The 18,687-nt window shown below is 40.9% G+C and overlaps 1 protein-coding gene across 3 annotated transcripts in view; it reads right to left on the bottom strand.

The window, feature by feature from the left end:
- The window catches only part of TRPA1 (transient receptor potential cation channel subfamily A member 1), a 1,005,076-nt gene that overhangs the window by 242,408 nt on the left and 743,981 nt on the right, over positions 1 to 18,687 (bottom strand). For all 3 annotated transcript variants that reach the window (XM_085605436.1, XM_085605435.1, XM_085605437.1), the window contains exons 18-19: positions 5,823 to 5,921; positions 3,041 to 3,111 (exon numbers count right to left, since the gene is read on the bottom strand). In XM_085605436.1, the coding sequence (XP_085461562.1) occupies positions 3,041 to 3,111; positions 5,823 to 5,921 (170 nt within the window). The remainder of the gene's footprint in view (positions 1 to 3,040; positions 3,112 to 5,822; positions 5,922 to 18,687) is intronic.

Genomic DNA, 18,687 nt, shown 5'->3' with positions numbered 1-18,687 from the left:
ACTGTTTGGATTTTATATTTTCTATTAAAATACCTACTAAGTTCTATGGTTTTCCTATTCGGTGTTTTTCTGTTCTTGCAGTAAACTGCACTGAGATGCTCTTTCTGGGGAGTTGACTCCAATCAAAAAGTCATGGTCTTTCAATGATTGGGCTTTCTGGAGGTCATAGCATTTTATTCATGCTATTTCTTGTGGTACCTGCAATGAAACAATTTTGCATTATCCGTGTTGTCATTTGTGATGCCTGTGCTGTCAGGAGGATAGCTCTATATATTAATTTTCAAATGAAAACATACTCTATAAATGCCTTAACAGAAGTAGCATTTACTCAAGTAATGGTTGTGAAACCAAGCGAAGCATGATTAACACGGTATTTTTTTAAACTTCTAGATAATTAATTCCCGATTCCATGTCAAAGTTTTGTTGTGCATTTTCAGTTAATTTATTGTTAAGTGTACTGATTCTCATTTTTCAATTCACTAAATATGTAAGACAATCATGAGAGTTTTTATCATTTTATTATCAGTGTATAACATTGTGTAACAATTTATTATGGATTTGCATTTCAAAAAGAATTTCACACTGTTGGACCTTGCCCTCTCTGGAGGGTCGCTCTCAAACCTTTTGCCTTCCTCCTCTATTTTTGCTGATCTCATTTTTAGGGCCCTGTGCACTTTACCACTGCTATCCAGTTCTAAAATGCATGTGCTCACTCCTTAAAACATAGTAAAATTGACTCATCCCAAACTGGCACATTTAATTCACTTGTGAGTACCTAGGAAAGTGGTGCTACATGTGCCCAGGGCATGTAAAGGAAATGCTATTAGTGGGCCTGCAGCACTGATTGTGTCACCCACTTAAGTAGCCCTTTCAGCATGTCTCAGGCTTGCCATTGAAGCCTCTATGTGCAGTTTTAACTGCCATTTCAACCTAGCAAAATAAACTTTTTGCCAGGCCCAAACTGTCCCTTTTTATACATATAAGTCACCCCTGGAGTAGGCCTTGTAAACCCCAGAGAGCAGCATGTAGTGTATTTAAAAGCTAGGACATGTACTTTTAAGTTTCAAATGGGCTTGTAGTGAAAAACTCTTAAATGAATTATTTGCTACTGCTAGGCCTACCTCTCGGATAGGATAACATTAGAATTAACGTATTATATTTAATAAGCTATTATTTCCAAATGGCCACAGGTAACCACGTTTGGTGTCTTTGGAAGTGTAATGAAATATCCTAATGTATGGTAAAGCCGATTTTAAATTCCAATTTTGAAAATGTCACTTATTGAGAGGTTGCCATTTTCCTGCCTTAGCCATTTTTTGCCTGCAGCCCATCTCTTGGTCACATGACTGGGTGTAGCTGACAGTTGAGCTGTGTGTATTTCTCTTAAACAGCCACATACAATAGGGAGCTTAGTGGTGCCTGGATGAGAGGGAAGAGCTCGGCACAGCCGTCTTACACTTGAATAGGTTGTGTCCTGCCTCCACACCAAGGGTTGCATAGCCCCTGTAGTTAGTCTGAGCCAGGAAGGGCAGGTAGGATACCTAAGAACTGTAAAGGGAAACATCTACAAGCTTCTCCCCCATTTCATAGGCACAACTGGGTATAAATACTGGACCTCAGACCAAACTCTTCAGTACACTTCTGGATCTGTGGCTGCTCAGCCAAGGAGAAGGACTACTCTGCTGCTGAAAGACTGCCACTCTGTTGGATTGCTGCCCTACTGAGCTGCTACCTTGCTGTGCTAACCTGGTCCCTGCTGCCCTCTTGCCTGGGTGAGAAAGACTGGACCTACATCTCTTGAAACCAGAACCACAGAGTGTCTCCAACAGTTAGTAGCCTGCCTCCTGATCTGAAACCCCGGGGGCACTACAGGCTACCAACAACCTTGCAACTGGGCTCTGCCATCTGTGACTCTACCCTGCCAAGTGGTGCCAGCCCATGCCTAGACCTTGGGACGTGGGCCTGGGGTTCTCTGCCTACCTCTGTGGATCCAGTGTAACCGACGCATCACCTATGCTGCGCAGCGCAAACCCTAGCAGAACTGACACATTGTGTGGATGGGAACTGCCGTAAAGACCCGCATCACAGCTTGTCGCCTCATCTAAACTTCCGCTGAACAACGCGTCCTCGTCGCAGGTTCCAGCATCCCTCATCAACAACAGTCTCAATGATGATGTAGGACTCCGGACCAGAACTTTGCAGCTCCTCAGAACCAACGCATTGTTCTGACTGCTGAATGCATCCTCGACTCCTAACATTACAACGCAAGCCCTCATCAACAGGATCGTTGACAATGATGCAGCAAGACCTAGCACAGCAGTCTCTCTGCATATCGGAACCAACTACATCGTTTCAAGTGCACCACACATCTTCGACATTGATCCTCACAATACTCCGCAAACCAGGATTTAAAGTAATCTGTTCAGTGGACCTAACCGGGTACCTGTAGACGGCCTGCGCTCGATCAAAGTCAACCTGCACTTGTGACTTTGTCACAGTCTGGTGCAACCTGATATCCACAGTTGGAGCTTCACACATTTTGACACTATTTTTACTAAAAACGGAATATCTCAGGTTCTGCTAGTTGGACTTTTGTCACTCTACTCTTGTTTTATTCATTAAAATTCACTTTATCTTCCTAACTCTTTCGTGGGCTCATTATGTGGTGTTTTGTCACTGTGTTACTGTTTGAAGCTTCACACAAATACTTTATACATTGCCTTTGAGTTAAGCCTTACTGCTCTGTGCCAAACTACCCAAAGGTTCAGCACAGGTTAATTTAGGGTTTGCTTGTGACTTTAGCCTGAGACAAATTGTGGTTGCTGCTTGAGAAGGGTTTCACACAACTTAGTCTTAAACCCAATTTCTTGCAAACACCCTACAATACACTACTGTTTCCAAAAAGTGTTTCAAGTTCTGATGAAATCATTATTTTGTAAAAAAAACAGAGCAGATAATGTATTTGTTTGTTGATAATGTGATTATCTCATTTTCAAACCCAATGCTTATTATTTGAGTGTATAATCCAAGTAATTCATACCATTTCATGAGTAAGTATTCTTTACAGACAGGATGGGAGAGAAGTTCCATTCTGTTGTGATGAACCATGGCCTAAAAGTTATACAAACAAAGAATTGAGTTATTCAGAGAAACAAGTGCCTGCCATGCTGATAGACACAAAACATAAAGCACAAGAATTTCACCATGCTTTTTAGTCAGGCCGAACTCAGCCCAAAATGACAGAAACACATTATGCCACACTTACAAATGCCTTTATTTGCTCCCTCCTAAAGAAAATACAGGTTTCAAGCCCAAAGTTTCATTTACAAAGGCCTTTATGCAGATTGTGTTTCAGAAAATTTACATATTTACAAGAAGAGTGTAGCAAGAATATTGACAATGAAAAGATCATTGAGCGGCTGCTTATCTTTATATACTTACCTTGTTGATATTTTTAGTATGATATTTTGTAGAACAATATTTAAAACTTGATATTCTAGTACCAAACGTTCATGGACACTGCCCAGATTGTCTCTCCAAACTGTTCATCACATTCTCTTAACCCCTTCCCTGCTCATGACGGAACCACTCCGTCATGAGCCACGGTTGCGCTGTGCTCATGACGGAGGGGTTCCGTCATGCTACGGCCGTTGGCGGCCGCTCCGCCCACGCGGCGCTAATTCCCCGTCTGTGCGGGCGATTAGCGCAGTGGGCGGAGACGTGACGGAACCACTCCGTCATGAGCACAGCTCAACCGTGGCTCGTGACGGAGTGGTTCCGTCACGAGCACAGCGCCACCGCGCTGCCCCCAAACCCCCCCCAGCGCCGCGGCGGAATTCCTGCCGCGGCGAAGGGGTTAAACTAGAAACCAAGACCAATATTTATGAAGTCTCTGTGCTGTACTTGTGTCACGCAAGGCAAAAACAATCCTACCTGTAAAGCAGGCACCCTTGCAATATCTTGCAAGGATGCCTGCATTGGCACAAGGCTGGAAACACAGCACGAGCACAAGGAGAGAGCAGAAATTCTGGCTAATTTCTGCTTTCTCCATTCCATGCAATCCAGCTCAACAACTTTGCTTGCTGCCCTGTGCTGCATGAAAGCTTTGTATATGTGCCCCCTAGAGTCCACCATTTGTAAAGTACTCTCCATCTGGCCAATCTCATACACACTACAAGACATTTGGTGGTAGACCAGTCAATGTTCAGGGTTCCTCATTGTGAAATTGCCTCCTGATTGGCTATGGACTTGATAATTACTTTCTTAATTTAAAAAAAAGTTCCTAAGCACATTTGTTCAAACAGGCATATGGTCAACTCATATTGTAAGATTTAGCCCAAGGTAGGCTTATCTTCTAGTACTATCTTTAATACCTGAATTTGACCAAGCTCTCCAGAGGTTAGATGCCTAAGATCATTTATTGCCTTCAACAATATTTACTTTGCTGACTGTACTCTTGTTGCTCTCCTCCAAGTCTTTGTCCTCTTATGTTGTTTCCCCGTTTTCACTTCACAAAGCCCTCAGTTGCTTATAATGTAATGCATTATACATGAAATGCCTATTTACCTTTAATACGATGTTTGAACAGCACTCCACTCCTAGCAAAAGGTGTTTTGATACTAAGCTTGATTCCCCAGAGAAAACCATTCATCAAATCAACTGGTAAGCACACATTCAGACCACAGTATGTTGCTTACATGCAAATCACTGTCTTCTACTGAAAATTCTTGGAAGACAAAGTTAAGGGGCATGTCACATAGCACTCCTCAACAACCTTTGCTCAGACAATGCAAGTGGTAGAATGTATTTTAGAGTATCATTCAGTATAACAGTCACAATATCATGTTAGTCCTCAATAGAAAATGGTTTCATCTGGTTTATTAGATGTATGCCATTTGGAGACATGACATTCCCATCAGTCCTGATTCAGAGAATTAGGATTGGTGTAATTTAATTTGTGCCAAGTGCATTAAAGAAAACATAATAGCATCCATATGGTGGATTCCCCATGTTCTTAGGGTTAGAATGGGTTTTGCATCAGAAAAACATACATAAATTGACATTAATTTACTCTTGCTAACAGCAGGATTGAGTGTGGTTTATCATTCAAATTGAAAGGGAACTCTATTTTATCCACTAAGGATTTCTCCACAGTTAAAATAACTCTACACCCTCTTGCAAAACAAATGTACATTTTTATTTTATATAATGAAGCACTCTATGACTGCCATCGACCTCTTTTGGTATTCCTGACAGCCCTTGGGAGTGAATCTCTTAAAACTACAGAAATGTGCTTTAAATGTAGGAGCTATACTACTGGATTACTGATGTTTCTGTAAACCAGGTTTGTAGGTCCATATATGCAATTTTTCCTTTTCCCATGAAATAACTCTGCAGTAGAAAAGTACTTTGTAACATTGCTTGCTACCATATTTTAAAGGTACATAAAAATGATCAACCCTTAGCCAAGATGTCTATTGGAATAGATTTACCACATGGAAAAAAGGCTCAGATAATTCCAGGTCCACATAATTGTTCTCCTTGCTATGAGCAAAAAAAGGCTTGGTTTAGAAGTGGGTCTATATTGCCCCCATCTAAATTCTGGCGATTCATTATGAAAGCCATTGTATGATAAAATATTGGCAGCATATGCTTGTTACAAAATTAAGAAACAAAGCATATAATGGAAGCGCTCAGTTTCACAATCTCCTATGAGACCACTTAGAAAGTGATTCATTCTATGCACATTTAATTAAAAAAAAATTGACATGTATTTCTAAAAGGCAAGACCAACAAAATAAGAAAGCAAAATGTTTACTCACGTTGAGGCTAATAAGTGGCTCATAAGTTATTTTGGCCTCCTCACTCGATAATTTCTTAAATGAAATTGGACATTGTAGGTACTTGAAGTTGTAATCAATCTGTCAATCCAAAAACACAAATTAAAATCTAATTTTATAAACAAATCTAGATCATAACAACAAAGGAGAAATAGAGAAATATCTAATGCGTAATTTGGTTGACTTTAAATATCTACTGTTAAAACACTAAAGCATGAATCTGTTCTGCTAGAGTAAAGGAAAGTGCAAATCTATGACCCCATACATTAGGATACTGCATGATCAAAGAACTGCCCTATACGGGCTTATGCAGGGAATAAACTAGGTCCAAATATGTGAAGGGAATCAAATTTACAGCGTATTACCGCAACTTCATTAATGTGATATGGAGCACCTAGGGCCATGGGAAATTAATTATCAGTCAAATGGAGTGATTGTTTGAAAAAATACTATGATTACTTACTCTTCATTACTCCGATTTTCTCTTCCTTGTCCCAATACTTACATTATGAGTAATATTTACCCGGTACATTAGTATTTCCCACAACCTACATAGCTGTTTTCTCTTTCTTTCAATTATAAAGAACCCTGCCACTCTCCTTGAAATCACCCCTCCTCCAGCAGCACTTTCTGAACATTACAAGAGCCCACTCCTCAATAGAATGGATAAGAAGGCTGAGATAAAAGAGGACGAATGGGGGGTTGTAAGTAGTAAAAGAAGGAAAATAGAATCAGAGAAATGTATGTTACGGTCCCAGTTCTTCTATTATTAGGATATGCCAATGCTTAGGCATTCGTGTCCCCAAACAAGGAAAGAGAAAAAGAAAACACACTGGATGTGTACACCATTTTTATTTGTTGCAAAGAACCAAACACCATGGTGCATAAATAAAGGAGTAGCAATAGCAGAAAAGTATCTAACCGAATAACAGCCCACTGTTACACATCATTTTGGGAGACTGAACCAAGAACTCCAGAGCCAAAATGAGAGCTCGTTAGCTTCAGCTAAGTTAAGACTGTAACGAAAAATAAATGTCAATGGAGTAGCCACAATGCAGCAGAGTAGATAACCACCATGGAGACTGCAGTCCATTCATCTCAGGAAGTGATCACGCCTTTGTTGAGTGAGCTAACACAATCTTTGGAAATTTCTTGCCAGCATCCTTTTAAACCAAGGAAAATACTGACTTAATCCATATGGTCAAAGTTGATTTAGAGGATTTACAATCCCTGTTAGCATGATATATTGTAAGGGCCATTACCACTTCCAAGGATTTCAAAGAAGAGTCAGTACAAGAAAAATCCAAAAAGGAAGGAATGGCAATTTCATGATTTCTATGAATTGAGAAATTAATCCTAGAGAGTAAATTTGGAACTAAGCATAACATCACCCGCTCAAACATCTTCAAGTATGGATATCGGCATTCAAATAAACCCCTGCTCCTAACCTCCTGCCCAAGGTAATTGCTATCAAGAAAACTAACCTTATAGGTTAGGAATTTCTCTGTAGCTTCTTCCAAGGGTTCGAAAGGAGGACCCCACAAAAAAGTCAACACCAGGGGAAGATACTAAAGAAGAAAAACAGTCTTCACTTTTGGACTAATCAAAAGAAAACCCTTAAAAGGAAACCAAATCCCTAATAAAGGAAAGACTTCCCGACAGGGATCTAAAAGCTTTGATTGCTGACCATTGGAGTTTTAGAATGGAAACCAAGTTCTCATCAAAGCGCTCCTGATGAAATTCTAGGATCTCCTCAGGAGAACACAGTAAGGGCGATAGGTTTTAGAGAACACATATGAAAAGAAGCCCAATAGTGATTAAAAGAAGTCTTCATTAAATCTCTGCTGGAGGACTGTAAAGAAAGCGAGACAGATAAGGAAATGGCCTTCCTTAAAAGACCTCCTCTCTGAAACTCCAAGGCGATATTTGAAGATATGACAGGAAAGCATTATTCAGAATCAGAGATAACAGAGGGGAGGGGGGGGGGATATGAGGAGAACCCACTCCCTGTATATTGCCAGGAATAGAAGCAGAAAAAAACAGGTCGTTTTCAGCCAAAATGGAACCACCATGATGACACCCGTCCCCTCCCTCTGAATGTTCAGTAAAATTTCCAAAACAAAGTTAATAGAGGAAAGGCATACACTAGGAAATCGGTCAGTGATGAAGGAAAGTATCTACTCCCACTTCTTGACTACTCAGTAGCCTCGAAAAGAACATTGGATACTGCGCATTTGACTGATCTGCAAATATATCTTTCACTGGCGTTCCCTATCTGTCACTAAGAGCCTGAAAATGAGTGGGATTGAGAATATAATTGAGAGATGGAAAAAATACAGGTCAGTTTGTTTGCCTGAATGTTCCAGCACCCCTGAATATGTATGGCTTTTAGGGAGAGAAGATTTTGCTCTGCCCATATCACTTGGACCCAATCAATGAGAATCAGCCTCTGGCATTTTGTTCCAAACTGCCTGTTGATATAAGCTTTCACAACTGGGTTGTCTGTCCTGATAACTAGAGCAGAACCCTTGAGATGGGGAGAAAACACAAGTAAAGCTCTCTGAATCACTATCAACTCTCTTTGAATACTTTGTCGACTCTTAAACTAACCTGAGACCATGAGCTGATGAATCCCCCAGGACTGCTTCCCAACACCGACTGCTGGAATCAGTTATCAAGACCAATGGGTCAAATAGGAAAAAGGGAGACCCTTGAAACAGGCCTGCAGTCTCCGTCCACCAGGTCAACTTAGTCCGTACAGAAGAAGTCATTGGAATTTAGAAATTGTAATCCTCTGAGGTCGGAGACCAATGTTGTAGAATATGATGAACCACCTGCCACGGGTGAAAACAAGCTCAAAGAAAATTGTTTACCACTGCTGTCTACAAACAAAGACCATTTTTTTCTTGCAGTGATCTTAAAAATGCAAAAGATGTAACCCATAAAAAAGTTACCATATCTCCTTGGCCATGAAGCCATTCTCTCACTGGGGCTTCATGCTTCTTTAGAATTTTATCTACCTGTCCGCAAAGCTTCATCCTTCTTGGAGCTGGAAGTTACACTTTTCCCACATCTGTGCTGAAGTTGACACCAACATAATTCAGATTCTAAAAAGGTACCTGAAGAAACGTTTTCTTGTTGACGAGTAATAAAAAAGGCTCAACTCTTGGCAAACCACCCTTGTATGAATAAGGGACTGTGAGTGGGAACATATTTTAATTAGACCCCACAGAGAATATGAGTTAACTCTGACTTGTCAGACTAATTGGAACGTGTAGGTAAGAATCCTGTAAATCGAATGTGGCCACAAAATATCCTTACATCACTAAAGGAATAACCTGCTGAAGAGAGCTAATCTTGAAATGTTCTGTGGCCAGACAATTTCTGTACTAGAAAAATTCTTGAAAACTAGCCGCACCACCATTGCTTTAGAGACAACCAGATTATTTTTTTCTTCTGGAATAAGGTAGAAATGCTGTCCATAAAAACGTGTCTCTTTGCTAAAATCCAAATGAGGGGGTTATGCAAAAAACTGGAACTCTGGGAAACCAGAGAAAACTTTTTTTAGTATCTACAAGACACAATGTGAAGAAACTATTTGTGCGTGATCTTGGAGAGCCATTGAATCAGCAATAAATATATCTAAAGCCCAACTGGGTTCACGCACTTGGCATAGTCTGGAAAGCTGAATTGGGAAACCTTTCCCCTCTGAAGATCGATGAAAGGAGTAATTTACATAGGATTTAGGCTGAAATCCAGATCTGTTGAAGGTGAAACTTGGCTTCTTGTTCCTATTTTTATCAAGAATTTATCTCCCTTTATCAAAGCTTTTCTGTCTGGACTTAAAGGGTAGATGTTAGACCTGTCATCCTTAGGTTGGTTTTCCCCCAAAATTTTAGTTTTTGACCTCCGTGTTTTTCTGGCTCTTTTTGTTAGCTTTAGGACTCTAAGCAATTTACCACTGCTTACCAGTGCTAAATTGCATGTGCTTCTTCCTTAATCATGTGTGTAATTGGTGTTTAGATGATTGGCATCTTTAATTTACCTTTAAGACGCTTGTAAAGTGGTATATCATATACCTAGGGCCTGTAAATTAAATGCTACTAGTGGCCTGCAGCACTGATTGTGGCTCCCAAACAGTAGCCTTTCAAGCCTGCTTCAGGTCTTTTATTGTAGGGTCTGTGTGTGAAGTTTACTACCACTTCAACATCGCATTTAAAGCTACTTTCCAAGCCTTAAACTTATTTTTATGTCATATAAGTAAGCCCTAAGGTAGGCACTAAGTAGCCCTAAGGGCAGAGTGCCATGTAAGTAAAAGGTAGGACATGTACTATTATGTTTTGCATATCCTGGTAGTGACAAACAGGTAAAACCATTTCTCACTACTATGAGGCTTACTCCTCTCATAGGTTAGCATTGGGAGTTCCCTTATACACATTTAAGTAGCACTTTGACTTGGCATGTAAAACTGCTTGCCAAGTCTTAAACTCCCCTTTTACTACATATAGGTTACCCCTAAGGTAGGACATGTAATTTTATGTTTTGCACGTCCTGGTAGTGTTGCAAGGAATCTGTTCGGAAACAAAGCTGTTCCTGAGACCACAGGAGAGCATTATAGAGGTACTATGTCTCCATACCACATCAGTACCAATGGTCCCAAATCATACAAGCTCATAGCGCCTCACTTGAACTTCTAACCTTACCAGAGTAACAAGTGAATTAGTACCTGTAGGAAATTTGGATCTACTTCTATGGTTACCCCCACTTTTTGCTTGGTGCTAAGCTGTATTTTGACTAGTCTGACTGGGATCCTGCTAATCAGGACCCCAGTCTATCTGCTTTCTCCCTAAATTGTTGTGTTGAGTACTTAGGTATGCTCCTGATTGGATACTGGGGTACCCTTATCAGTCCCTAGTATATTGTACTAAGGCACCCAGGGCATAGGTACCACAGAGGTCTCCCATGGGCTGAAGCACGCATTATTCCACCCATGGGAGACCATGCAAAATGGAACTAGAGACCTGCCATTGCAGCCTGTGTATGTTGGTTCATGCACCACTTACTGAATATATAGGATTACTATATCTAAGGGTCACTGCACTTAAAACTTATAAGTCACCACAATAGCAGGCCCTGTGAAATCCTGAAGCCAGAGTGCTTTGTTCTAAGTGAGAGGGTGTCACCACATGAGCAGGACACCCCTGGAGCCTACAGAGTCCATTCTCCTGGGTTGTAAGTGAAGCAGCCATATACTATATAGAGGCACTGCGTAATTACGCGATGACCATCTCGAAAACGGCTGCAACGAATTCTATCAGGTTTGGTATCAAACATGTTAGAAACATATCTCCACACGTTAAACTGTGTGGAATGTTTGGTTCCAAGCACAGGAAGAGCCTTCCGTTAGGCCCTCAGTGTTCGCGGTACAAGTCTTCTAGACCCGGACAGCACAAAATGGTTGCTGCCGACCAGAGACACATTTCTGCTCTTCTGCTGCTGAGTCAAGCTCAAGCAGAGGAAGGTGGAACAATAGGCATCCTGTCACAGGGAGGTGTGACCACCATAGTGTGCGATTCTTTTTACTGTGTTCAATCTTACAATGAATATTTACAGCATTGGTTTCAAAATGGTTTCAAGGATGCAAAAGGTGACACAATCAAGCATAAAATACTTTGGGAGCAAGTAGTTCAGTTGCAAAACGGACTACAAAACACTCAGTGATACACACGCTGAGTCATCACCGTGATGGCGTTTACGTTGAAGGGAATTCATTGGCTGATGAAGCCGCGAAAGGGGCTGTGCAAACGGCTTCCGTAGCTGCAATTACTCGTTCAAAAACGAAAATAGACAGTGAAATAATGCTGGCTGTCAATGCTTCAAGCAAAGGCAGCGGTGCAGCGTTACCTAAAAAACTTCCACTCAAATACTCATATATAATTGATGCGAACAATGTTCCATTTGCTCGAATCCCTGGAGTGGGGGATAGGGTGATACCAAACATGGAACATAGATTAGGACTAATCCTAGCAGCACATGAAGGGATCGCCTCTGCCCATGCAGGTGTTTCCGCCACAGTATCTTTATTAAAACAGATACTGGTGGCCAGGCATTAGGAAACAGACCAGGAATTAAGTTTTGGATTGTGAAATATGCCAGAAGATGAAAGTCTCTACTGTGAAACGTCCTGCGCAGACGCCCCTTTTAATTTCAGATACACAATTAGCATGTGTTTACCTGGACCACTGCGGTCCCTTACAAAGGGATGGTAACTATAAATATATCATGGTCGCAGTGGATTCATGTTCTAGGTTCCTATGGATGTGGCCTCAGCACTCGGCTGACGCTCGAACTGTTATAAAAGATGTGTGAGTCTTTATCAGCAAATACGCAATTGGCACACTACATTCTGACTAGGGTCCTGCGTTCAGCTCTTGAGCTTACAAAGAAGCCATGGCCAGTTTGGGTGTAGCATTGCAGTATTCTTCTCCATTCCATCCTGAGGGAAATTCTGTTGTGGAAAGAAAAAAACGGGACATAAAGCAGTCTATAACAGCTAGGATATTAGGTTCGGGTGATGGGTGGGTCAAACACCTTTATGGGGTCCAGCACGCACTTAATAACTTGCCAAGAAGTTCTCTAGGGGGTGTCACTCCATATGAAATTCTATTTGGAACTAGAATGTTTGTACCAGACCTTGATATGCAAGGCACAGTGATGGAAAATAAGAAATTTGATATCAAAGATTGTTTTGCTGTTTTACAGGACTTAAATGAACTAAGAACGAAACAAAGCAACGTGCTCCTGAAGCCAACCATCACTGAGGAAAAACCGGCTGTCCCAGCAAGGCCTGTCTGGATCCCAAAGCTTGATGATCTAGTCAGAGAAAAGATCGCGGACAAGAAAGGATTTGGGCCTTCTTACAGACAACCAGTACCTGTCCTAGCAATCCACAGATCGAGAACAGTACTTTTGCCGCCCCTTGCTGGTAAAAAGGAGAAAAGATTTGTGTCCATTGACCTGATCAAACCACACTATGTGGCCAATACTAAGCAGTAGGCCAAGTGGACTCCGCCAATGTAGAAGACGCACTCCTCTAGCTACAATCCAAGAGGCTCAAACTGAGAGACTCATTACCTTTGAAGCAGTGAGAAGTAAAGGACTAAGCAACAAAGCTATGGAACTTATCCCTCTTGAAACCAAAATCACAGTTCGTCCTGATACACCTGCCTACAACTAAGTAACAAGTGACCAACTGGTTCCAGCAAATTCAACAAATCCTAATGCAATTCCACCATTGACAGAACTGCCTCTGGCTATTTTATGAACTTTGATGCATTTTCTGAGGATCCAAGCGAACCTGAAACAACGTCGGTACAAAGAACTTTCAAAGAACAAGCAACAGATTTTTTTCATCATCTGGTTTCACCATGGATTGAGCTATGGATTGTTTTGGGAATCTTCTTCTTTCTACTTTGGTTAGCTCTGGTATTAACTCTAGGTATGCTGATAAATGGAAGATATATTCAAATGGACACAGCAAGTAAAAGAGTGAACTTACTTCTCCAGCCACAAAAATCATCCCATTGTGAAGCAAGAGACTTGTCAGCAGTGAACATCACACCCGTTCCTATACACGATGGTATAGTTTGGGACCAAACTCAATATGACATTTTTGGCCCGTCTGAGCTTTTGAAGATTCCACATTTATTTAAGATTTCATTAAGTGACTTTATTACCTCTAGTACCTTTTCTGATGATTGGGACTTCGAGACTGTTAATAACATGATGTCTGATCTAGAGATGTTTACTGTATTCACAAATCATGAATATTTAGAGGGTTCATCAGACTATGAACAAATGTATTGTTATAACCACTATGGTCATCATTTCTTGCATAAATCTGCAACACCTAGAAATGTTTTTATGTATAATTAATGGGAACATTGTCCTACACCTCCAAAGGGTAGCTCAAAAACGTTTGCAATGAAATTTCAATATTTTTCAGAGTTCAACCTATCAAATCCAGAATCATTTTATATTAAGAATGTAGATAAGACAGAAACAAAAAATATGTTAACCAATACGAAACAGATTTATTCTGCAGCCTTTATTGCCCAACTGTCTAGACAAGGTTTTGACTTTTGAAAAGACAACATTGAGACAAAAACTGTCTGGTGTACAAAAGATTGGCAAGTACAGGGTGTAGAAGCTTTATTTAGAGCCTGTATCATCCCTGAGCAAATTATGTTTTTGAATGACACTGTCCAGCAAACGTCTAGCCTTGGATTAGCCAGGATCAAAGACATGAACACACCGACCATACCTATACCTGCAAGCAATAGCACTACACGGGGGGAGGCCGACGTACATAATATTTTGCATCACAACAGATCAGATCCAGAATGGAAAAAATGGTTGCTCTGGCCCACAGACATGAATAACTGTCAGGATCGATTCCTGAACAAAACACAGGGTTTCAGTATCAATAGGCCAGACCCACGCTATGTTCAAAGACAGCATCCAGGGGTAGTAACAACATACAGTGTAGGGAAACTTTGCCTTGATTGGCTACATAAAGCTACACTGAAGGATGTAAAACAACACTTAACTTTACTTCAAGAAGGCGCAGACCTTAGGGAATTCTTGCTAGGACCAAGAAAACTGCGCCAAAAACGTTTCATATATGCCGGTATCTACGCTGCTTATAATGAAGCATGGAAGGTTACCCAAGCAGAGACTGCAGAACGAATACGAGAAATTGATCGTATTAATTTAGAGAAAACTCTCTCTGTAATAGACAATGGGTTAACAACTCTGTCGTCCAGAATATATTCATTGGACAGCATTGGACAGAATTGTGTCTTCTGGCATAGACATCATTGAACAGGACTCAGCTATGTTGCAACAATGTCAGTCTCAGCTACATTCTATCATGCTATTGGGCTGGACGCTACAAAACTTGCGTGCAGGCTATGTGCCTTGTCGTTTAATCAACACTACCTCACTGTTTTCAGAATTCAATCTCACAGATAAACAGATCAGACTGGCACAAAGGGGAGCAGACTAAACTATGCTGAGCATTAAAAACTGGAAAGATTACCATTCACAGTGGCAGAAAAAACAGCTACTGAGTGGATCATACATGGTAAAATTACTCTGCCTGTTACAACTTTCCATTTTTAATATTGCCTAAAACATATACCAGTTGGAAAATATGAAAGGTTGGGTAAAGGATACATCAAGACATCCTGGGATTTACCTTACACACATAGATGTTGGAGTGGAGAATGTGAAGTGTTTCTTAGCGGTGAAAACTGTGAGCACACACTAAGCGGTTCTCTCCTTTGTCAGGGTATTAACATACACGGGGCCTGTGATGGTTCCACTACAAACTTATCCTGTCACCTGCAAGGTTCACTGGCTGCAGTGATTAATCCAATTTTTGGCCAACTTGCTAATGAGAGCTACATTATGTTGAATGATCACAGCTGCTGGGGCATGTTGCCAGGTATTCCATATCTAGTTAGGGTTACATCCAGGGTCACTTGCTGTATGCAAGTCTTGTTTCCACAGATACATACAGCCAGGGAGTCGCCTTTGTGGCCTTCACTGAACATCTCTTCTATACGAATTGATACTCTAAGCAGAATGAAAGCCATTCTTTTACAAAAAACAGTGCCACTGACCTCGGCCAGAGAAACCTATGATCTCCAAGTAGCAAGGACTTCTGCAGAGATACATACCCTTTTGTATACAAACTGCCCTGTACATTTCTCGGAAATGTTAGGTCGTATCTTAAACATGTCTGGTACAAGCGTTATTATACATGTTTTTAAGAACGTGTGTGCAGGACTGTTAGCACCTTTTCAAGCAGCACTCGGAATTTTTCCAAACTTAGTGCACTCTGTGTTTGGCGGACTGCTGCTCTTTTTAGCACTCGTTGCAGGGATCCTATTTTTGCTCCTACTGCTACGATATGGCAAGCCAACTCACCATCGACACCCAATTCACCATGGAGAGAGCTCTTTTGGAGATGAAGTGTCATGAGCGCATCGTCCAAATTTTGGTTTACCTCGTCTACGAGAATTCACCACCACATGGTTTCTGTCATTCAGACCAATCTGGCAAGATTGCATCTTACCTCTTCTACGCTGCCTGCTCTGCAGTGAAGAATGCATGCTAGACATCTGTCTAACACTCCCATCAGTCATGCCTACGGATATCGATACTCTGCTGGACCCAGTAACGGCCCATGCTCTGTGTTGTCCCCAGCGGCTACCAATCCTGATGACGGCATTCATTGAGATCTCACAGACGCAAATTGCTCCTGCTGAGGTACGAGAAGAAACATCAGGCACGCAGGTAACATCCGATTCAAACATTGCTGATGCAACCAATGCTGAAGGCGATAGTTCACATCTATGTGCAGTTAATCTTCTAAACGAGGTATTCCAACTTTCACCTACAACGGTAGATTACTTTTTGTCTACGGGATTAGAAGATTTCATGATTTCTCCGGGCCCACACACTGACTTTTGATTCAGGCACACAGTGTTCCAATGAGACTCTGGATTTGGCCTTCATTCTCTTCAGACAGGGGACTAACTTTGGAACTTTTTTCTTATGATTAATTTCTTTTTTTCCAAATTTGTATTTTTTTTTCATTTTTTGGCACAGTAATCTGCTTATAGTAGAACTATTCATAGAGAACAGAATTCTTTGAAAAAACTTCCAGGGACATTATACCACCTTGTCACATCAACAATTGATTTGTGTTAACCTGATATGAAATGGTTTCGGCCCTTTTTCTTCTGTATTAACGAGCCATTTCATCATATGTATATATTTCTGGTACATTCTTGTTGGCATTTTCAATGTATGCATATACTTAGAATGAAATATTGCTTTTTAATATGTACCGCCCCTTAGGCATAGCAATGGGTTTGTAATGCATTTTTAGGTTTTTAGATATGTTTTAGTATGTTTTCGATTATCATGCGATATTCTCTTTTAGACATGTTTAGTATGTTTACGATTTAGTAATGTCATTCAAACGAAACTGGAGTGGGTGTTGTGTGTAGATTTAGATTCCGTATATAGGTTTCCTGATTTATGCCCTAATATAGCTACAATTCATATTGCCCTTATTTAGGCATAAAAAATCCAGCCCTTATTTAGGCATTGTCCATGCTAACCAAATACAGGCATGGTCTCCTACATCCGTCCATCCACGTCACAACAAGTTCTTGGAAAACCAGACTCTTAAGCCTTTAGGAATTTCCCTTGCTTGGATATTGATTTATCCAAGAACTCATTTAGTATGCATGAACATCTATTCCTTAGGGGTTCATTCATGACGTTCCGATGCCCGACTTTTACATCAACACAGGCATTCCCAAACACCTTCAAGGTATAAATATACCTGCACTTGCCCTGGCAAACCACGGTTCCGGCACGATCCAGCTCGACTGCCTGCCTGCGGTTCGCCACGGCAAGTTCGGAGGGAAATCGAGTTCCAGCCTGACGCACTGACCAGACACTGTCATTCTCCTCGCAGAGAATCCAGCTCCAGTGTTTCTGATTCCCCTTGTGGGGTGTTAGATATCGAGTCCCGGAAAAGATTCTAACCTCGCATATTCTAAGGTATGGAGCAGACTAGAACTTAGAGAAACTTTTGGCAACTCTTGGCAAAACTAAAACTATAGCTATAGCTAGCTGTACTTTATAAAACAGCACCTACATCTTTCCTCATACTACACTTAGGTTAGGTACACTGGGGTAGAACTATTTAGAAGCATCAGATTAGTATCCACATTTTAGCCTGTGTTATTTATGTATGTATTTTATGAATATATGTCATAGCTACAAACCATGCTATTGCAGTATTATTTTATTTTACTGCTAACTCTGTACATATTGTACTTCGCAGCCTGTCTTACGATTGTAGCACTTCATATCTTTTGCATGAGAAATAAGACTGTTCAATAAACCCTTTTTATTGAAACGCCTGTCTCTCTATTTCTGTGCAACTCTGTAGAAACGAAGCATGCACGATTGACTGAGTGAAATTGTTATCTATTGTTTCCACGGTTCCGAGATTGTTCTGACTCTAAGGGAAACAAAGTTGTCATGTTTATGCGGTTGTCAGAAACTAATCCCTTCTTGTATATTCAAGAAATTTATAGTGACCTCTGAGTTAGCTGGCAAACACTAGTAATTAAGTTTAATGGACTCGATAGAGACATACTGACCTCAGTCCTATGTCAAATCTATAGTGTATATTATTCCAATGTGCAGAGCCTATCAGGGATATAGGAACTACACTACACTTGGGTTCAGTTGGCAGAGGTACACAATCCCAACTGTATACTTCATTACCAATACATGAGCAAAGGGGCTAAACATGATCAAATACTTCAACAATGTAATGCAAGTTGTAGAACCCGTACATGCTATAAGATGTTGACTGCCCACCTGATCCAGTTAGCAACATATAATGCTTATGTTGTCTGACATCAGGACTCTAAAGGAAGACTGATGTCCTTTCTTATCTTGGCCATTATTGCTAGTCTTCCTGATGAAAGAACAGTAGACACTACTTTGTCTGTTGTAGATGACAGAGCAAAGCAGCGGGATTGATACTTTGCCAACCACTTTACAGCAATAGTGAAAAAGTGTGATCTATGTCGGTGATGCAGAGTTTGTGATCAGCAAGGAAAGAGACTGGAAAGGCAGTAATACTGCCCCCCTTGCCCAAGTCAGCCAGGCCAGTGTTTTCCAACTTCCTTTACTTTATCCCACTCAAACGTGAAGTTCTGGGAAACTGACTGAAGTGGAGCTGTAAGAT

The sequence above is a fragment of the Triturus cristatus genome, chromosome 5_1 (genome assembly GCF_964204655.1).
Source record: "Triturus cristatus chromosome 5_1, aTriCri1.1, whole genome shotgun sequence".
Classification (NCBI taxonomy): Eukaryota; Metazoa; Chordata; class Amphibia; order Caudata; family Salamandridae; genus Triturus; species Triturus cristatus.
Note: the sequence above shows the minus strand (reverse complement) of the source record. Positions and strands in the feature narration are given on the sequence as shown.